The sequence below is a fragment of the Bos taurus genome, chromosome 21, assembly GCF_002263795.3.
Source record: "Bos taurus isolate L1 Dominette 01449 registration number 42190680 breed Hereford chromosome 21, ARS-UCD2.0, whole genome shotgun sequence".
NCBI lineage: Eukaryota > Metazoa > Chordata > Mammalia > Artiodactyla > Bovidae > Bos > Bos taurus.
Window position 1 is genome coordinate 2299189 of NC_037348.1, and position 22202 is coordinate 2321390.

The 22202-nt window shown below is 34.6% G+C and overlaps 1 protein-coding gene and 1 long non-coding RNA gene across 8 annotated transcripts in view; one reads left to right on the plus strand and one right to left on the minus strand.

Moving 5' to 3' along the window:
- Window positions 1-22202, plus strand: part of LOC101907203 (uncharacterized) — a 143176-nt gene that overhangs the window by 112014 nt on the left and 8960 nt on the right. The gene's annotated exons all lie outside the window — the stretch shown is intronic.
- UBE3A (ubiquitin protein ligase E3A) overlaps window positions 3661-22202 on the minus strand; it is a 96429-nt gene continuing 77887 nt past the window's right edge. For 5 of the 6 annotated variants that reach the window (XM_005221700.5, XM_024981863.2, XM_024981865.2 and 2 more), the window contains 7 exons: window positions 19001-19145; window positions 16131-16336; window positions 15373-15537; window positions 13802-13957; window positions 13633-13706; window positions 6732-6875; window positions 3661-5745 (listed from right to left, as the gene is read on the minus strand). In XM_005221700.5, coding sequence (XP_005221757.1) covers window positions 5625-5745; window positions 6732-6875; window positions 13633-13706; window positions 13802-13957; window positions 15373-15537; window positions 16131-16336; window positions 19001-19145 — 1011 coding nt within the window. In that variant the 3' untranslated portion in view covers window positions 3661-5624. 6 annotated transcript variants of the gene reach the window in all.

The window sequence follows — 22202 nt, forward strand, 5'->3', positions numbered from 1 at the left end:
AATGGAATAAAATATTTACAAATGACTTATCTGGTAACAGATTTGTATCAGAATAAGGAATGAATAATAAAGACAAATAACTGAATCAAAATATAGGGAAAGTCTCTGAATAAATGTTTCTAAAGATGACCAAATGGCCAAAAGCACATGAAAAGATATTCAACATCATTAGTCATTAGGAGAATGCAAATCAAAACCACGAGATACCACTTCACTCCCAATAGGAAGGCTAGACTCAAAATGTTGGCCAGGATGTGGAAAATTAGAATTCACAAGATGCTTACAAGAAAGTACAACCACTTCAGAAAACAGTTGGCAGGTCCTTGAAGACTGGGCATAGGACCCAGGAATTCACTATGTACATTACCAAAAGAAATGAAAGCTTATGTCCACATAAAAACTTGTACAGTGTTCATGGTAGTGTATTTATAATAGAAAGTGAAAACAATACAACCATCTATCAAGTGAATGAATAAAAATGATATATTGATACACTGAAATATTATTCATAAAATGAAGTACTGATACATGCTACAACACAGATGTACCTTGTGTGTGGTTCTATTTATATGGACTGTCCAAAATAGGGAAATCTACAGACAAGTAAAGAGACTAGTGGTTAGGTCTTGGAAGGTGGGAAAAGATAATCACTTCTAATGGATACAAGCGGTTTTCTTTTTTTGCAGTGGTGAAGATGCCCTGGAATTATATAGTGTGACACACAATTTTGTGACTATTCTAAAAGCCACTAATTGTACACTTTAAAGGAGTGAATTGTTATATGAATTATCCTAATTAAAAAAAAAAAAAAAATCAAAGAAAGCACCCCTCCTGCATTTTGAGATAGATGAGGGAGGGTCAAATCCTGCAAAAGAAATCATTACAAACATCTTCAACCTCTCAATGAATTCCTTCTTCTGTCTTGCAACAGGTAGCACCTGTGTCTCAACTTCAATGAGTCTTGATAACCATCAGTGATATACATAGGCTTGGATATGCTAATCCAAGCCAAAGGATGGGCAGGGCCAGACAGAACTGAGACCATCATTCAACTCTGAAGGCTGTGCCCTCAGTCACTGTGCACTGCTCACTGACACATGCCCATTGCATTTTCTGTGGTTTGCTGGAGACTGAAAGATAGCCAGGATAATTATTCCTGTTCTACAGTCCTGTTCAGCTGAATCTAAGAATCCCAACTTAAGGGTTGACTTGTAGCAGTAATTACAAGGTTTTGGCAAACCAGGCATTCATCATGGTGAGTGCTTTACTACAGAAAACACAGCATTCAGCAAGGATAGCTCCTTGATATGTGAGGGTTTGGCAACAGCAGGATGACGTAAGACACCTGCTCCCATCTCCAGCGGGAGAGGAGTGTAGCCACAGCGGCTGACCACGCAGAGGTTATAGGTTGCCAGAGCACATCCCGAAAAGGAGGACTGGGGAAGTCACACAGAAATCTTGCTTCCAAGGACTTGGTCCGTTTCATCCTTTCCCTTTTAGTAATTTTCTTTTCACAGGCTGAAATGACAGAACCAGTTACTCACTTCCTCCAGGAACAAGTTCTTTAGCCACTAAATATTCAAATATTTTAAAATAAAACCTTTTGGGGGTAGGATAACGAGGAGACAAGAGACAGAGGCTATCTTTGGTGAGAACAGAGACGCTTCATTGAATGGCAAGCCGTCATTTTCAATCATTCAGGTGGTGACTGACGAGGTACTGGAAAAAATAGCGCTCGTCCTTTCAACAAAGTTATTACACAACTACTATATGGGACAGAACAAAGATAAACAATCTTCCCCATGAACCTGCCCACATGCCACGTTAATGGTTATGGGAAAAAAACAAAAATCCCAGTGACTCCTCATTGCTCAATGTGCATGTACTACCATGAAGTTGCTATTAGGTTACAGAGACATTCTGGAGGTTGATGAATTCATGGGTGAGGGGCTTTTTAAAGTTTTGGCCTTTAAGGTTACTTGAGAAATATGAAATGATTAAGCACAGCATGATGATGTGGGTGGGGATGCAGGGAAAGATGCCTGTAACTGATGGCAGAATTGGAAATGTAGGTGGAACTGAGCTTACAGAGGGCTGCGGATACCAGGCTTACAGATTTCCTCAACAGGGAACAAGTTTTGAAGCAAAGGATATTTAAATTAACAAAACTGTGTTCTGGAAGAATGAGAAAGTTTGGAGAATACTGTCAAGGTCGAAAGGAAGTATGATGAAGGAGAGGGGAAAACAATTGATACAAGCTGTGACAATTGAAGGGTGAGGGATTCTGAAGACTGAGTCAAGAGGGATGTTTTTAAGGAACAATAAATGATAGGTAGAGACAAAAGTTCCATTTTGAAGTGTATTGATTTTAAGATACCAGAAAGATATTCTGGGGGTAGAGTCTGAGCAGAAGACACGGTTTTGGAGAACAACCTTTTTGAGTGGTTGAGGTTTACCCGACAGAACTGGTTAAGTACAGGTCAGAATTTTAGAATTACAGTAGTATCCACCCTACTGAAAAACGAACAGGGTAGCAGCTGAACCAAGTTCAGGGTGCTGCCAAGGTTAGGGTTCTCACTGGCAACAGAGTTTCTCAAGAGGAGACTCTAAGAATCCTTCAGGAGAGGTATTTTAGTGGCATAGCAAAAGTTTTAAGCATTTCTCACAGGGGCACATCTGCACCGAAATCGTCCTGCAATTGGTTAACAAATGCCAACTACCGGATATCAACAGTAAAGAAGGAAAAGACTGAGAATGCACTTCTCTAGACTCCCCAGGAAATTCTCCATACACTAACACTGTGGGTAAAAGGAAAGAGAGGAAGTGGAAGTTGCATTTTGAATCCTCTATTGGCTCAGGGAAGGGGCAGGAATATAAGAGATGGTCCTTAGAGGCTGGTGGAAGGTCAAAAAAGATACTTGAGGTAAACAGGTTAAGGGGATCATGACTACAGATGGAGTAGCCTTAGGAAGACTACCCTTCCTCTGAGTCTGCATGAAAGTCTTGAGAAAACCCCTTGAAAGGGCCTGAAATCCCAGCACAGTTCTTTGAGTGATGGTGCCAGGTTACACTCATCCTTCCTTTCTAGTAAGATGGATGTGTACCGATAGGGAAATGAATACCATCAGCAAGTTTTGTTTGAAGCTTGATTTCATGTATCTCCCTCCTTAGTTAGTATGTATCCCAAAGTAAAGCTACAGAAATTGTCATTGGATTTTATCACACAATTAAGCAGAGCCCAGTAAAGTTGTATAGGGTAGGAAATCCAATTCATTGGCCAAAGCTACCAGGCTCCAGAAAAGTTTGGTCACAGGCCGTGTCTTTACTGTATGCTTGAGATATTCTATAATGATGGTAGTAGGAGAAACTGTGTATTTCATCTGGAAAACCAATTAGTTTTCGGTTTTTTATTTCCTCCAGAGTTTCCTGGTGATCTGGGAGAAACAGTACTTTATAACCTAACATCTGGGATAGAGGGAGTAACCACTGTAGTCAAAATTTCTATTTGTTCCCTCTTGCTTAAGATACTGTTCAGTGAAAATTTTGTAGACAGTAGTGGAAAGGAGGCAATGAGAAAAGAAGTGGTAATATGCCCAGGACAAACAGATATTGAAAGTGAGAGCAAGTAGTCTGGACAACCAATGAACTTTTCTCTTAGAATATTTTCAAGGGTAGGTTTATTTTCAACTGTTTGTTAAAAGTCTATTTGATATGAATTCTATACCTGGTGATCTGTACTCAATGACCATTCAAAAACTTCACATAGATGTGATTACAATTGGATAACTTCAATACTATAGTGATAATAAAACTTGAGAACTGAAGAACACAAATTTCTTCACGAATTTATTATACAAAAAGCCCCCAGAGTATTTGATTTCTCGTATTCTCACTTTCATTATACACAAGAAGCACAGGAATGAGAGGCCTCTTAAGGTGACTGTAGTAGCATGAGGGTCCCTTGAATCAAGGTAGTGTATATATTTTTAACAGTGTTCTCAAGGCTGGCCCAGAAAAACCCCATGTTACCTTACCACAATACGGAAAGCAATGTTTTCTTTTTCCACTAAATTATGGTGGAAAATGTCACTGTTTTATTTAGCATTATGGTACATAACAGTTAAGTCTCAAATACTAAAAGAACTAAAATAATTCTGAAAGACATCCTCTTTCCCCTTCTGATGATTGAAAGCTGTATTTTTCCTGCCAATTTCAAACAAATCATTAAACTAATGTCATGGTCAGTTAAAACAATCGAGGTACAAGCTCAGCACATTAGCTGTAACTTGTAGTAAAAGGATATATCAATATGTCTCTCCTCAGTTAAAAATACATAATCCTTTTATTTTATATTGCAGTAAAAGAAACAAACATCACAGACACAGAAGACTAGACAGGGGAAACTACTTGCTTCTGAATGTCTAGTAATTTAAATCTACCTGTACTTTTCCATAGTACGTGAAAGTAGTATTTAACACTTTTTGAAATAAACTTTAATCTTTGGGGACAGACAATGTAAATAGGACTTAAGAGTAACAGTTCCATTCATTTCCAAGTCTCTGCTTACTGTATGATTAAGTAAAACAAGGCACAATAGCCATTCTTTCCACTATGTTCCAACACTGATCATGTGCCTTGATAAAATGGCTGACTGGATAAGATGATGGCGACAAGAAGGGAAGACTTTGGATTGTCTATTTAAAATGTGGTTAATAAGCAAAGAATAAAAAATTTAAGTGCACTTTCACATGCTTTACGCTTATAATAAACAACAAACTTATCTTTCTTGCAAAGGGTTTGACTATCATTTCTTTTGGCCAAATGCACTTTTCCCCAATAAACTTAAAACAACAACAACAACAAATCCCTGTCCTTCCATATACTAAGAAGGAGGATTAGCTACTCAAACAGTTCATTGCAAGACACATGAAGACAACATACTGTGGCATGAGTTGTTTTTAATTTGTTGTGCTGTTACTAAAGTAAAGTTCTGAGGGCTGCAGTTAAACATTCCAAGTTCTCCCTTCCATCTTTATTGATTTTAAGATTTTTGCACAGAAAACTCTTTGGGGACTAGAACAGCAGCAATTGCATCACACTGTTTTCAAGACTTCAAGTTTCAAAAGCAAATTGTTTAAAAAAAATACAGCTCCTGATTTGAGTTAGATACAGGGACAAAAAAATAGCACAGACTTGAAGGTTACATGGCCTACAAATGGTGGTAATATTTTCCTTGGGAGGGGAGTCTGTTGGTGTGTATTTTTAAATATGCAAAAAGGCTCAACCTCAAGCAGTAATAAACACAAGCAAAAGTGATTTAACCCTTAAAATAAATATTCAGAAAAACCTCTCTGTACATACAAGTGAAAGAATAAGTAACACTTTCACGCAAAAAAAAAAAAATAATAATAATAAAGGATTTGTTCATATAAGTAGCTGAAATCTGCTGTTCCAGCCCATATATCCCCAATAAAGAAGGGAGGCACAGACATAGGTGACTACTGTGGTTCACTATTTAACAGCCTTTTTGTACTGGGACACTATCACCACCAATTTTATCCCTCTTGTTATATTTATTAAAATTTTAAATTTATTTTCTTTTTCTTCCCATTTTTTGTTTTTTTTTACAGCATGCCAAATCCTTTGGCATAAGTGATGGCCTTCAACAATCTCTCTTTAAGTTTTTCTTTGCTTGAATATTCCGGAAGTAAAAGGACATTAAAGCAAGTATGAGATGTAGGTAACCTATATAGAGAGAAAGGGGAAAAACAGGACAATAAGTCATGGGAGATATGCTCAGTACTAAATGATCCTACTTTAGATGGTATATACGTTGAGATGGTTTGCAAAGCACACTACACATTAATGCAAGTCATAAAGATAAACTTTGATTTTGCCATACAGATACCAAACAGCAATTTGTCTTTACCTCATAAATTACTCAGTGCTAATAATAATGATGGTTGATGATAACATATTATATCCACAAAGTTATTACCACATACCAGATACTGTTTTAATAGGTTCTTAACCCTGAGAGGTCATTTAACTAAACTTTCTCACAGTAAACCTACAGACTGTCACTTTCCCCACTGTAGAGTTGAAATCACTGAGTAGTAACATTAAGTGAAGACAATATTCAAATCTCAGTTTCAAAATTTCAGTCTGGGCTCTTTAATGCTTATTCAAAATATTGCTGGATGACTATGTAATTGATTTGATAATAAATTTACATTAATAACAAATCAAGTAGAACACTGAAAGAAATGTTTCTATACATTTAAATTATTAAATATACTACTGCTCATATATAGCCACTACACACCAAATGTTAACTTGCACAATAGAGGAAACACGACTAATGTTAGGACACTGAAATTGGTGGTACTAGCATAATCTAGGGCTGAACAAACTTGTGAACTTCAACTTGACTATTCTAAATAGATGACATAATGTGGCTTTCAATTAAAAAAATTCTCAACTGAAAACTTTAAGAATCATACCAATCTGTAAAATTTCAAATCAAGGGAACTCTGTAATTTTTAACCTGCCCAGTATTTAAAGATTTTCTTGAACATTAGCAGCAAAGCACTGGCTAAACTAACATTTTATGTGACTTGGAAAATTTCTATTAAAACTGCAAATGTGCTCAGAAGCTTCTGGATAGATCACACATGTGTAATAATATGGAAGCCAAGGTTTTCAGTATATAGTCACAATTTAATAATTACCTTTCTGTGTCTGGACCATTTTTGGCTATTATCATCTTCAATTTTCCTAGTCCGCCCACAGGTGCCCTGTCTGTGCCTGTTGTAAACTGCAAGAAGAGTCTTTTCTGCTCATCTGTAAATGAATGAACAATTTCCCAGAACTCCCTAATGAGAAAAGATAAAATACCGATTTTAGTTTGGCATTCATTATTGCTAGCACTAATTTAAGTTTGTGATTTGCATTAAAACCATAATAGGAGGTAACTTGGAGGTCAGTATCAAGAGCCTGAAGGTTCTTTTCTGGGGATCTAGGAGCTAGGACTTCCACTCATGCAAATTTAAGAAAACTATTTTCAAAAATATAAAAGCTTTTGTTCATCGCTACATTATCTGCAACAGTAAAAACTGGCAACAACAAAATGAAACAATTACACCAACTGTAAATATATAGTCAGTAAAAAACAAAAGGCAAAACCAAAGTCCTGTGAACTGAAGATGACAGCTATGTCCCTCTACTTATGCCTTACATAGTAACTTCAAGGGGAGAAGGTCAGACAAAGAGTAGGGACAAAAGAAAACACAAAACCCCTCATACCTAAAAATACTAATACAAAAGGACACAATGTTTATATAAACGAGAATACTTTTATCAATAGTATGTGTGCTGTGGAAGGGGAGTTGGGGCTTATTCTGATATATGTATCATATGCAATTATACTGAGAATAATCTAATCCCTGGCATTCCTAAAACCTATGTGATAGAAGTCACATTATAATGATGCTTGTTAAATTTACTCTAAAAACAAAATGCAAGTTCATTAAGAGCAATCTTGAAAAAGAGCAACTGAAATCTATACTTTCAATAATAAAGTATCCATAAATTTAACATATACAGTTTCAGGTGTACATACGCACAGATCCATCCTTTCTCAGATTCTTTTCTCATGATACTATGAAATACTGAGTGGAGTTCCCTGTGTCATATGGTAGGTCCCTGTTGATTCTCTCTTTAATACATAGTGTGTGTATGTCAATCCCAAACTCCTGAATTATCCCTTCCCCACCTTTCCCCCTTGGTAACCATTAAGTTTGTTTCACTTGGTATGTTTCTGTTTTGTAAGTAAGTTCATTTGTATCACTTTGTTTTTTAGATTCCATATATAAATGATGTATGATGTATCTTTCTCTGATTTACTTCACTTAGTGTGATCATCTCCAGGTCCATCCATGTTGCTACAAATGACATTATTTCATCCTTTTTATGGCTGAGTAATATTCTTTTGTATCGTATCTTCTTTATCCATTTCCTCTCTCAGTGGACAAATAGGTTGCTTCTATTTCTTGGCTATTGTAAATAATGCTGCAAAGAACACTGTGGTGCACACATCCTTTTGAATTATGGTTATCTCTGGATATATGCCCAGGAGTGTGATTACTGGATCATATGGTAGCTCTTTTAGTTTTTTAAGGAACCTCCATACTATCCTCCAAAGGGGCTATAACCGTTTACATTCCTATTAATAGTGTAGGAGGATTCCTTTTTCTCCACATACTCTCCTAGCATTTATCTTTTGTAGATTTTTTGATGATTGCCACTCTGTGTGATGTGATACCTCATTGTAGTTCAGATTTGCACTTCTCTAATAATTAGTGATGTTGACCATGTGTCATGTGATTTTTGACCATCTGTATGTCTTCTTTGGAGAAATGTCTATTCAGGTTCTGTCCATTTTTTGATTAGACTGTTTGCTTTTTTGATATTGAGCTGCATGAGCTGTTTGGATATTTTGTAGACTAACCCTTTATTAGTCTTTTCTATTTGCAAATATTTTCTCCCATTATGTGGGTTGTCTTTTTGTTTTGCCTATGGTTTCCTTTGCTGAGGAAAGCTTTTTTTAGGTTTAATTAAGTCTCATTTGCTGCTTTTTGGTTTTATTTTCATTATCTCAAAAAGATATTGCTAAAAGTTATGTCAAAGAGTGTTCTGCTTATGTCTTCCTCTAAGATTTTTATAGTACATATCTTAAGTCTTTAATCTACTTTGAGTTTATTTTTGTGTATAGTTAGAGAATATTCTAATCTCATTCTTTTACACGTACCTGTCCCATTCTCCCAGTACCACTTATTGAAGAGACGTCTTTTCTGCATTACACTCCTGCCCCTCTGACACAGATTAACCGACCGCAGGTGTCTCTGGGCTTTCTGCTTCACTGACCTGTATTTCTGTTTCTGTCTCAATACCAACCGTTATGAGTACTAAAGCTTTGGAGTACGGTCTGAGATCAGGAAGCCTGATTCCTTCAGCTGCAGTTTTGTTTCTCAGGACTGCTTTGGCTATTCGGGGTCTCTTGTGTTTCCATACAAAGTTAAAAATTTTTGTTCTAGTTCTGTGAAAAATGCCACTAGTAATCTGATAAGTAGGACTGCATCGCATCTGTAGATTACCTTGGGTAATATAGTTATTTTGAAAACACTGAATCTTTCAGTCTAAGAATGTAGTATTCCTACCTGTTTGTGTCATCTTCAATTTCTTTCATCAGGATCTTACAGTTTTTAGAGTATAGGTGTCTCCTTAGATAGGTTTAGGTTTAGTACTAGGCATGTTACTCTTTCTGATGCAACAGTAAAAGTGATTATTTCATTAATTTGTCTTTCTTGTCTTTCATTGTTTATATATAAAAATACAAAAGATTTTTGTATATTAATTTTGTATCCTGCAACTTTACCAAATTCACTGATGAACTCTAGTAGTTTTCTGAGGAATGCATTTTAATATTTATTTGAAAGTGCTTTCCAGAATCTTGACAGAAAATGTCACACTTCCTACACACAGTTACAATTCTAGTTTTTGATACCCTAGTATTCCAGTATACAATTTCTCTTACAAAAATGTTGGTATTTCTGCTGGTGCAATGCCATTATTTCTAACATAGATTAGCAGCTTTATTAGAATTCTTGGCGCTCTTCAAAGTCTTGCCATTTCTCTTCCCTGACATTCTAATATCCTCCCCACCCTTTAGTTCTTAAAAACCTCCCAGCCATCTAGAGAAAACAACTAAAAAAATACAACAGGAAACTGAGCATGGAACATGCCAGCACATCTCTCCATTAGGAAGGAAACAGACCACACCACAGTCTAGGTTATTCCTTTTTGGGTGGCTGGCAAGGAAAAGCAAGCATGCAGTAACCCAGAGCCCTCTGTCAGGACAAAAAACCTCCTCACTCCTCAGGAGTGTTCTAAAGCCTAAATGCATCACTACATCTGAAGAGGCAGACCAACAGGTGCCCTTGAGGCAGACCAACAGGTGCCCTTGAATAGAGGACGCAGATCCTAAAGTAGCAGACCAGCAGTGGTCATCAAGACAAATTCAGCTGTCCCTTTGGTTCTTTCTAAAAAATTAGAACTTAAAACATTAGGGTTACTATCAGTTTTTATAATGAAAATACTAAGCAAAATTCTTCTCTTCCTATAAGTGTTATGTTCTACATCAAAACTGTTCATATACACCTGAGCCCACACTAGCAGAGTCCAGGAAGAGCTATGTGGAAAAGTGGGGTATGCAGAACAACATGGGCTGAGGGTCACCCCAAAAGGGCAGGTAAGAGCACTGGGAACAGGACAGCATCTTGGACAAAAAATGGCAATCTCAAAAAGACATCATGCCTGGCAGGGGCAGGAGGCACCCTGGGAAACAGAAGTATCCCTTGAAATTAGCCTCTGGCTGTAAAGGGATGAAAGCAGCTGACAAAAAAAATGGCCCGAGTTAAATATTCTGCTAAATATTGCCAAATTCTCCACAGAAATTGTGACATTTTCTATGTCACAATGCCATTTCTCAACTAACAGGCAAACAGCTGAACTGAAGAACACACTGGGTTGGGAAAATTGTAGGAAATGAGATATGCATGTATATACTGGTGGGAGTGCAAAATGTCACAATTTCTGTGGAGAATCTTGCCAACAAGATTACATACATATCTACCATTTAGTTCAACAATCCCACTTTTAGCAGCAATTCCCAATTTGATGATGTTTGATGCTATGCATGGAATAATCTGTTAGTGAAATAATCCACTGTGACTTCTAACAGCAAAGAGCTGGAAGTAACTACTGTGTCTATCTACACAACACGACAGTATTGACCCATACATTTTTTACTACTAAAGTAAAAAGATGTAAATAGGACCCAGGGTCTCCTAATAAAACAGCCAAAATATCCAGCATACAATCCAGAATCACCTGTCAAGCCAAGAACTATGAAAATCACATGAAAGAAAGAAAATCAACCAATGTTGAACACTAGGATGAACAACATACTGCAACTGACTAGGATTTTGATGAGGTCATCATAAAAATTATTCTATAAGCAATTATAAGTTCTAGTGTTTCAAAACTGAAACATCAGAAACTAAGTCTTAGCAAAATATTTAAGTTACAATTAAAAAAAGAGCCAAATGCAAACTACAGAACTGAAAAACACACAGTAAGAGAAAAATACTAGATGGATTCAATAGTAGAGTCAAGATGACCGAGGATCAAAACCCAAGCAAATAAGAATACAGACTGAAAGAACTAAGAGCCTTAGGTGCACACAGGACAGTGACAAATGACTGAACACTGGTGTCATCAGAGGCATAGAAAGAAAGGAAAAAGAGAGTGCGACTGAGAAAGCATTTCGAGAAATAATGGCAAAGAACACTCCCAGAAAGACAGAAACACATAGATTTAAGAAGTTAAGAAACTTCAAACAGTATAAACAAAACTGTTCAGAAATAAAGTGGAAATCACCCTCTGACAAAGGAAAACTAAAAGAATTAGTCATTAGCAGATCTGCCTTTGAATACTAACTAAAGGAAGTGATAAAAGATGGATTCTGAGGCAGACGGAACAGAAAGAGCAGAAACGAAGGGACATACAACAGACTGTAATTCTCCTCATGAATTTTATAAATCAGATTTGATGACTGATACAAAAATTACAACATCACTAATACTCAAGACAATTGTATTTAAATGTGGGGAAAGTAAGAGACTCAAATGGAAATAAGGTTTCCATACCTCACTGGAAGAAATGTTGATACAAATACCAACAGCAACCATGAAGAACACTATACTAAGCAACACACACAAAAACAGAATACCAAAATCAAGAAGAAATCCTTAAAAATGTTCAAGTAACTAAGTAACTCACAGAAAGCAAAAAGACAACAAGGAACTATGAGGAGCAAAGAAACAGAAAACAAATAAAATAGCAGACTTGAGTCCTACCGTATCAATAATTACCCTCAATACAAATGGTCTAAATACAACAATTAAAGGCAAAGACTGACAGAGTAAAAAAACATGACTCAGCTATTTGTAAGAAACTCATTTCAAATTCAGAACATCGATAGGTTGAAAGAAAAAAAGATACATCATGCTAACAAAGAGCAAAGCAAAACAAATCAGGAATGGTTACATCATATCATATTCAGAGCAAAGAAAATTACAAGACATAAAGAGAGACCTTATATAATGGTGGAGGGATAGGGAAGGGGAGCCAAATTAGGAGTATGGGATTAACTACAAACAACTACATGTAAACTAGATAAGCAACAAGGACTGCACGGGCAATTATACCCAGTCTTACAATAACATATAATGAAATATAATCTGCAAAAAACCAATATGCTGTATACCTGAAACTAACACAATATTGCAAATCAACTATAACTCAATAAAAAAAATTTAAAAACATTCACATATGATGTTAAGATAATATATCAAGTAGGAATTATGTTATTCTAAAAGAAATAAAATTAAGACCTTAACTTAAAAAGTCATTTCTCCATAAAGAGCAGCACAAGATACCTTCAACTATTCTCAGAGAAACATTAAGACACCACAGTCATAACTATCTGTGATCAATACTATCACTAACAGAGATAGTGCTGTGCTAATACTCACAAGTGAGGTTACCCTTTGTTGTTTTTATCCATGCTATTTCAACTCTTTTATGGGTCACCTTTGAACTTCAAGTAAATAGCAGAACAGTAATTGCTACAAGTAAATAACTTCCAACACTGCCACTAGGAATGACCAAAGGTATGCTAAACAGAGGAAATGTATCAATAACCTCACACAAACCAAAGTGAAGAATAAAACAAAGGAAAATAAAAGAACATAAAACATTCATTTCTTGATACAAGTGATACTCATTATAGACTTCTTATACTTGATTCTTAGAGTGATAACCTTCAGAGACAACCTCCAGGAATGCTTCCTCACCTCATTCTACCAGTGACAGCCAAAAGGGCATTTGTCTCTTTTTACCCCATCTCACCAGGAGAGGAAAAAGCCTGTGTCTCTCAGGACTGGACAGTAGCAAAGAGAAGCAGACGGTACATAGCAAGAGCAACTCCTTGAGAACAGTTAAGACTAGGAATCTCTCCTTCCTGTGAGAATTTGGAGCCAAGGTCTTGAAAACAAAATAAAAATTCTAGTATATACCTTGCTATGTAATAAAGATTAAATCAAAGAATATACCATTTCACACAAAAGGTGCCTCATATAGGGTAGGTAAGTAACATTCCCCAGAGTTCAAGAGAAAGGAGAAATATTCAGAAGAGGTAGTTCTATTTTCATCATCATCTAACTGGCACTAAGCACACTGTAATTAGAATTACTAGGAATATTAGATACTTTATACCCTCAATGCAGAAGAAAACATGCCACTCACATAAAACATTATTCAGGAAATAAGTCACAAGATTAACAATAGGAATTGGGTGATTATATTATAAATATATGTTTAATGTTATACATTGACAATTTGTGAGTTTGCTTATTTGGGAAATAAAACCTGGAGGCAAAGGTCTAAAGTATAAAGCCTACATCCCTTTGGTGAATTTTAATTCTTCCTTTTAAGAATTAAGAACCTCACCTAATCACAACAGAGTCCCTGGTATAGCCACCGTCATATTCTGTAGTTTCTTCTAGTGCTTGGAAATCTAGATTCTGCAAATTCAAGAAAACACGTCTTAACATCTACACCACACCATTACAAACAATAGATCAACAGAAGGTATTTCTGGAAACCCTTGCTTTCTTACCCGGCTTCCACATATAAGCAATTCAATTTCCTCTGGTCTGAATAAGTACTTTAAAGGAGATTCATTGGTCACCATATGAAAACCTCTCCGAAAAGCCTTGAACTGTTTTTCTACTGATTTATTGAGAATGTAGTCAGAATACAGATTGACAAATTCCTGCAGAAAACATTAACCACAAGAATGTCTTATGATGCGTAATACAACAAAATACAAGCTACTGGACTGCACGATGTTTTTATTTTCCCCCCCAAAAACACAATCAAGAATATTTTTAAAAATTCAAACTTTACACACACAAATGAAAATACCTTTAACAATTTCACAGCTCTCTATGATAGACATTGTGTTAGTCACTCAGTCATGTTCAACTCTTTGTGATCCCATGGACTGTACCTGGCCAGGCTCCTCTGTCCACTGGATTCTCCAGGCAGGAATACTGGAGTGGGTCACCATTCCCTTTTCCAGGGGATCTTCCTGACCCAGGGACTGAACCTAGGTCTCCCGCAATGCAGGCAGATTCTTTACACTCTGAGCCACCAAAGAGGCCATGTACACATAAGTTTCAACTTCGATATTAAACAAAACTGAATATAAAAGCTGGGCCTTGATACAATTTTAAAGTTCTCTCAATTAGGTTATGCAAATGCAAAAACATTTAAACCATTTATACATCAATTTATAAAAGCTGACATTTTTAATAGAGTGCAATGTACTGGAAATGAGCAAACAAGGTAGTCTTTCATGTTTCCTATTCTAGAATATTTGGGAAGCTGCCTACTGTTATCTGTTTCAACAAAAATATCGGTGTTTCACTTGGTGAGCAAGCTATTGTATCAAATAAAAAAAGGAAGATATACTCTGTATCCCAACTTAATTAATATATTTTATCAAACATTGTATTAATATAAACATTCTTCTTAAAGGTTTTATATATATCATAATTCCCCTGGATTATATTCTGGGTTATTCCCGTTTCCAGATGCATACTTTTCTAGTCAACAGAAAACACAAAACTGATTTCTTTAAAATATTTATTCTTTAGTACTTTTCGGATGTTTATTTAAGGCACGTGTATCTGTGTGTGCATTAGAAGCAATTATTGGCCATTCGGTTATAAGGATCTCCCTTGTTTCCTACCCTCTACAGCCTTCTTCCTGCTTCACCCCAGAGCCACACCAAGCCGTGCACTGTCGCCCACTCGGGGCATCTTTCTCTAGGAGGGGTTCAGTGCCCAACCACATGCTCTCATACCAGCCTTTAGTCAAAGTTTAAACAACTGTGGCTGTTTCATTTATAAGAACTTAGTTACTTGATTTCTTTGTACAGATGCATTAGAAACTTCTTTAAAAACCACAAGCATATGTGCTTTCCCTGGAGGAGGGTATGGCAACTCATTCCAGTACTCCTGCCTAGAGAATGCCCTGGACAGAGGAGCCTGGCGGGCTACAGTCCATAGGGTCACACAGAATGGGACACAACTGAAGCAGTATACGCACAAACGCACACATATATGCTTTAAAATTCTGTTATTAAAGAGACAAAGACAAGGATGACATAAAAACATTTATTACCTTTCTGTTTTCATTGGTAATTGGAATTTTATCACCATTTTCCTTTAGATCATACATCATCGGATTACCAAAAAGATCTGTCTGAGATATCTGGAAAGTGATCATCATATCATCTTCCACATTCCCTTCATACTCCAGTAAGTCTTTTAAACTCTGATACAGAACCTACCAATCAGAAAAGGAAAAATTAAGGCTACCACAGAACTATAAAATACAACAATCTGTATCACTCTTCTTGGGAAAAGATTAAAAAAACAAACTAACAGTAAGAACTAAAGCACAAACAGTACCCCTCTTCTAGTAGTTTCTATGCAGACATAAAGAAAGATGGTCAGTCAGTGGTAACGCCTCTCTCTGCTGAGAAACCCTACACCAGCTACTTAGCTATGGGTCTTCACACTGTGCTCTATTGAGACCCTCAGAGGCATCTCAAGGGTAAGGCGGGGCTGGCTGCAGCCACCAGAGCCCCTAACTAAGCAGCTCTGACTCAACCCAGAAATCTCATGATTCCATTAAAAAAAAAAATTAGAAATACTTTTCTACAGAATCAACCTTGCAAAGCTGACTTGCTTGTAACAAGTTCTCCTTCAGGTTTTCAAGTGTTTATGGCATTTCAGATAGATAATAAAATACGTTTATCTTACTAGGTATAAATATTAACAAAGATTTCAAATCAAAGCTTTAAAAATTTTATATAAATTAAATTCTGTATTTGTTTTTAAATAAAATCTAAAAGAATAAAAAATGACAAGACTTACAGGATGAGAGTCTCCCAAGTCAAGAAAAGTTCCTTTTTTCCCCATTAGCTTCCTGTAGACAACCATGGGAAAATGTACATCCAGTATACAGTTATTGTAAATAGCCAAACCCAGTACTATGCCAATCAGAGTGAACTGACCCTCAGTTTCAAAAGAGGATGGATTAAACCAAAACAACTTTGTAGATTCATCATATGTGAACATACCTGTAAGAAATGATTTTTTTAAATGTATTACTTTCATAGTTTATTCGACAGATGAGCAAATAATTATACATATAAAATACAAAAATAAATATAAAATAATTACACATGTAAACTTATTTGCATTAGGGCTTTTTTCTGTTACATCAGGACTTGCTAAAACAAAGTTCAAGTACATATGAATGCTACAAATTGTGTAGCACATATTTAAAGTAATAAGCCATTCTGTTGGCATTTTCTAAGTTAGGACAACTGTTCATTAAATTCAAGTTCTCTAATCTTCTATTAACACAAATAAGAAGTTAACTTGCATTCATATTTTCACCACTGAATGGTTGAAAAATGCAAAAGAAAAAAAGAATAATATATTGAAAATGTTTCACTTATTAAAACATATTTAATCCACATATACTGTTTTAAAAAACAATTTTGAATTTCATTAAGAAAGAGTCTTTTTTCCCTCCAAATTGCATAATGGTTCCATTAAGTTTTTCAAGCACCTTTGTAACAAAGATACCGAGTACTTAAACTCAGGCAAACTTGATAAACTTAAGATTATGTCCAAAACCCAAAGCCATTTAATACACACATTAACTGTGAGCCAAAAAGTAAAACAAAACTAATTTGTAGTCTTCTCTTAATTTCACATGGTCATCACTGTTTATATCACTCATTTAAAAATAGGAATCTAAATAGCCATTACCATGGCAGACTTATCTCTTTCCTTGTAAAGAAATGTCTAAGATAAAGCTTAAATGATACTGTAATTGAATTAACAATTTCATTTTACTATAAAATGTTTTTCAGTTGCTACTATGAAACTAAATGAAAATATTTTAAGAATTAGATCTAGGAAAGAGGGGGAAGTTCCAATAGAATAAACCTTAGAAATCAACATTTTTTTTAAGAAATCAACCAGTTTTTAAGTTTTTTAAACAGCTTTAAAAATGTTTCTTCATTTTCACATTTAGTTGAAGTTAAATATAAAGGGAAATTTAAAGGGTCCTCTCGATCCTAAATACATGAATTTAAGAAATGTTCACAAAATAAAATTTTATAAATTACCTAATTCATACTTGAATCTCAGTTTATATCCAACTTTTTTTTACAGGCTGAAATTACAACATCTAGTGAAGTGCTAAAAACTTCATTTAATTATAAATATGGTATTAACTGTATCAGAACAGTTAAAAATAATTATAATTAATAAATCTGAAGAAATATCACAAATGTATGTCCTTGGACTCAAAAGCTATAAGCTACAAATTAATGAGAATGTAAATTACACAGGTCACTACTCTCATCTTTGTGCTTGAAAGATATTCTTAAAAGTCCAAGAGATTCCATTCGTGGTACATTTATCTTCAGGTCCCTACAAGAAAAGCTCCATAAAGGGTGGCTCTTCTAAAATATTCCTTTTTGATATTTCTATTGTCATCATTTTAATTGCTTTACTATCAAGCAAAATTGTTTAATGTATGTTTTTTCTTAAAAGTATTTCTGCATATAATATAAATACACTTTATTACTAATGTTTAACATTTTTAGAGACATAAAGACCTAGAGCTAAAGTTCACCAAAAATATGAAGCTTTTAAATTAATTTTCTATCTCAAAAACACCATGGTTTTTAATGAAGCTTATAAATTAATTTTCTATCTCAAAAACAGCACAGATTTATACATCTAAGTTTACTTTGAGCAAATTATATATAAATGACATAGTCTTCAGATTATTAAAAAAACATTAACTAAAATACTAAGTCTTACCTTAACTATGTTTATGTCATGAAGTCAAAATGTCTACTTCCATTTATAAGCAGACTAACAACAAATATAGAAAAGTCAATTCAGTGTACACACTGAGAATCAACAGGAAATGATGTGCATTATTCTATGCCACGTTCTTCACAATTATGATGGTACCTTTAGAGGACTTCTTTTCCTCTAATTGTCATGCATTCGATTTTAAAAGTAAGCAACCCCAGTAACCAAGGTTTATACTGTAGAAATTAAATCAGATCAGAATTATCCAAATTATTTTGTCTATCAGTGAAACCCAAATTCTTCATTTTCAGACTGACATATTATAGATCAATCTCTCCCAAATCATGTTCAAATATAAACTCTTCTGGAAAGCAAAAGCTACTAGATGTGGGATGGAAAAAGGGTTCTGGAGTCCGAAAAGTGTGGGAAAATATAATATTAAACCCAAGAAATGCTGTAGAAAATTAATTTGCTATCAATCAGTACAACCAAATTTTGAGCACGATACACTTGTGAGACATTCTCAATAGTCTTCAAATCATTATTCTATAAAACTCTTATCTCAGAAATGCTATGGGTAATGAGTATTTTAGACTGAAAAAGAGCAAAACATTTCTTCAACTGTTCTAATGTATCATTCTAAAATGTCTTCAATTTCTTTTACCTAAGAGATAATTTCCTATATTAAAATGTTGCTAAGTAATCTAAATAAGAACTTGAATGAATGAGTGATGCAGTATCAATCCCAAAAGCCCACAAATTCAGTCATTATCTGTGATTCTACTTAATTCATACCAAAATCTTCTGTTGCTCTTCATAACTGAAAATATTTGTAAACCTAGGTAAATAAGTTCTTAATTCAAAAAGATATGACACCATGATCACATCACTAAAATATTTACCAATATCTGGATTGAAGATTTCCTCCACAACCAGCTGAAAAAATTCTTTGGAAACACCTCCCTCATCAACTCCTTGTTCTCCTTCAAATTCCACATACAACTGTTTCTTCAAGTCTGCAGGATTTTCCATAGCGATCATCTCTAGCTAGTGAGTGGAAAAAGTGGAAAGAAGATGAAAGACAGTATTAGGATGAAAACAAAATAAATCGTAGGGGCAGGAGCAAATAAAAGATAATGCTTTTGATATATTTTAAATGGAAACAGGAAGCTAACTAGTAAAAAGCCAGTAAAGGCAAAGATTTAGTCTTACAGATAATGGAAAAATAGGATAGAAAAGAAACTGGCACAGAATTCTAAAAGGGTTACTTTTTAACTACTGATTTGATATGAAATTAGAATTAGATTTCCTGTTAATTATGTATATAACAAACCTGGGTTTTAAGATTAGGACATGGGGAAAGAAGTCAAGATAGCAAAAATGCCTCAAATTATTTCAGGAGAAACAAAGGCTCATAGAAGTTGACTTTGAAACTGTTGACTTGTAATTCTTTATTAGAATAGAAACTCAAGAATTAAGTCTATCTATTAAATCATAAATAAAATAATTTCAATCAAGAAAAATACATTTAGGGAAGCAGTTTATGGTCTGTTAATAATACTTTAGTATAAATTACTATTTTAATGGATTTGAGACATTTTATATTCACTTTTTTAAAAGCAGATGAGGCATATTTTTGCTGATATCCTTACTCTTAACTTCTTACTAACAGTTATCAAATCCTAGTTTCAACATTTCTTCAACTATAAATCTTTACCAAATGCCTTTTGTATCAAGTAATAGTGATTGCTCTGTTATTATGAAATTAATCATAAAATCAATACCATATTCTAATGTGAAACATTTACATTGCAATTTGTCTTACGTATCTGAAATTTACTAACAGCATGCCTGACTGATCATCCATCTTATTTGCCAAAGTGATTTTAAATTTGCCAAAACAGAATAAGGGTATTCAGATTTTTGCAACTATTACAACAAGAATCTTTAAAATGGTTTTGAGCAATGCAAACATCATCAGAGTAAGTATACTATAGTCAGCCCTAAAGTAATTAGTTTAGATAACATGACTATTTGGGACATTCTAATGTGTCTATAAAAAATAAAATCTCATAAATTCAAGATTCAGGTCAGTTGCCCTGGGTCAATGTTTTTCAAGCTGCCAACTGCAATTCATTAGTGGGTAGCTCAATACATTCAATGCAAACCAAATAAGTGAAAAAAATCCGAATGCATTACACAGTATTGGCTTCCACTATTCTGTGAAACTTGTTTCAATTATACATACAGGCAAATATGCACAGGAGTGAAACATATCTTAGGGGCTGCAATCAAAAACATCTGCCAAAATGATCTCCTGGAAATCTTCAACTGCAGGATTCTGATTCTGTGAATTTAGAATCTTTAAGGAATGTCTATTCTGTACAACAGTGGTCTGTAACACTTGCAAAATCATTTTTATGCCAAGTTACATTAAGATAATTAATTGTTGAGACAGTGTTGTTGTGGAAAGATTAAGTTAAATACTCTGTATTTGTCCCAACTGTCACTTAATGTTAAGTTTTAACCTTTAAACTTTCGCAAAGAACTCAGCTAAGCCTGTTTCCTCATCTGCAAAGAAAAAAAAGAACAGGCTAGTACTATTCCTACTGCAAAGCTGTGAAGGCTTAATAAGAAACAATGCATGAGAAAGAGTTCTAGAGCGGGTGATATTTTTAAGATAATGCATCATGTTGTTAACTTTTAAAACTATTTTGCTCTTTTAACAAAAGATTCCCAACTTCATTTTATAGCCATAGTCTCAAATTTTGAAAATAACTTAGGGGAAAAAAATAGCTCCAGCTGGAAATCTGTTTCAAGTCACTGGCTATAAAGAATTCCAAGGACTAAGTTAGAATTATCATTTTAGCTCAAATGTGGATTACCCACCAGGCCAATATTTCATATTGCCATGAAATCCACTGCTCATCTCCACCTGCCTACGTGTTATAGAAATGTATATCAACGTTTATGTACACCTTTACAATACAAAGACAAACGGGCTTCTATCAATTACAAGGTATTTCAATGTGGAAAAATATAATTACCTGTTATTTAATTATGTGTCCTCTGTCTCTTCCTCACTAGCATCTGTGACTGAGAGGTAACTCCGTTATCAATGTGACTGATACTTGAGGGCCCTATTTTCCAGTCTTAGCTCTACCCAAGACACTTCATATAGACAAGTGAAGCAAATTAAACTTCACTTAATAACATATTACATGTCTCTCCATTTCCACCAATCTTCACTCTCCATCTCCCACCCTGAATGCCAAAAGAATTTAATGCAATATGTTCTATTATTATGGTAATTTTAAAGTAAGGTCACTTTATCTGTTTCAGTTTTATTTGTAAAAATAAGCATACAAATATACTAATAAGTAAATGTATATGAAACACTTACATGAATTCCCTGAAAAATTATTACTTGTATTTTATTAATTCTCAAAATTTTTTTTTCAGGCTTGGCTAGAAACTTAACTCAGCCATTAAAGAACAAAACTATTACGGCTTTAACAACAAAACAACATACAGCACTTAATATGTCAGGGCACTTTACACGTATCAACTTATTTAATTTTCACAAGAACCTTGTCAGGTTGCTAATATTATTAACCCCATTTTACAGATGCATAACCTGAAGAAATGAGATTCATAAACTTGCTCGTTAGCAGTAAGTGGTAGAACAGAGATTCTAGTTGAGGCAGCAAGCTCTTTATTATGCTCTATTCCTCCTCAATGACTAGCAACAACCTTTTTAAAAATTTTGAGTGATTTTCTCTTCTTTATGCACTTCTGTATTTCTCATTACATTAAGTATATATCACAATAAATATATATTATGAATCGATACATTCAAGTGCAAATATTCATAAAAAGAAGGATTTGAAAAATAGATGGCAAATGAATTTAGTGGGTGAAAATTTCTTATTATTATTTAGATTATCAGATATCTAAAGTGGTCCTGTAAAATATGGTATCATTTATCACACGAAGTCTATCTTTTACAAAAACTATGTTTGATTGTGGTAAAAAACAAAAAGCATAAAATTCAGCAATAACTACTTTGACAAAGGTCATTATTAAGGGACTGCATTTATTTTC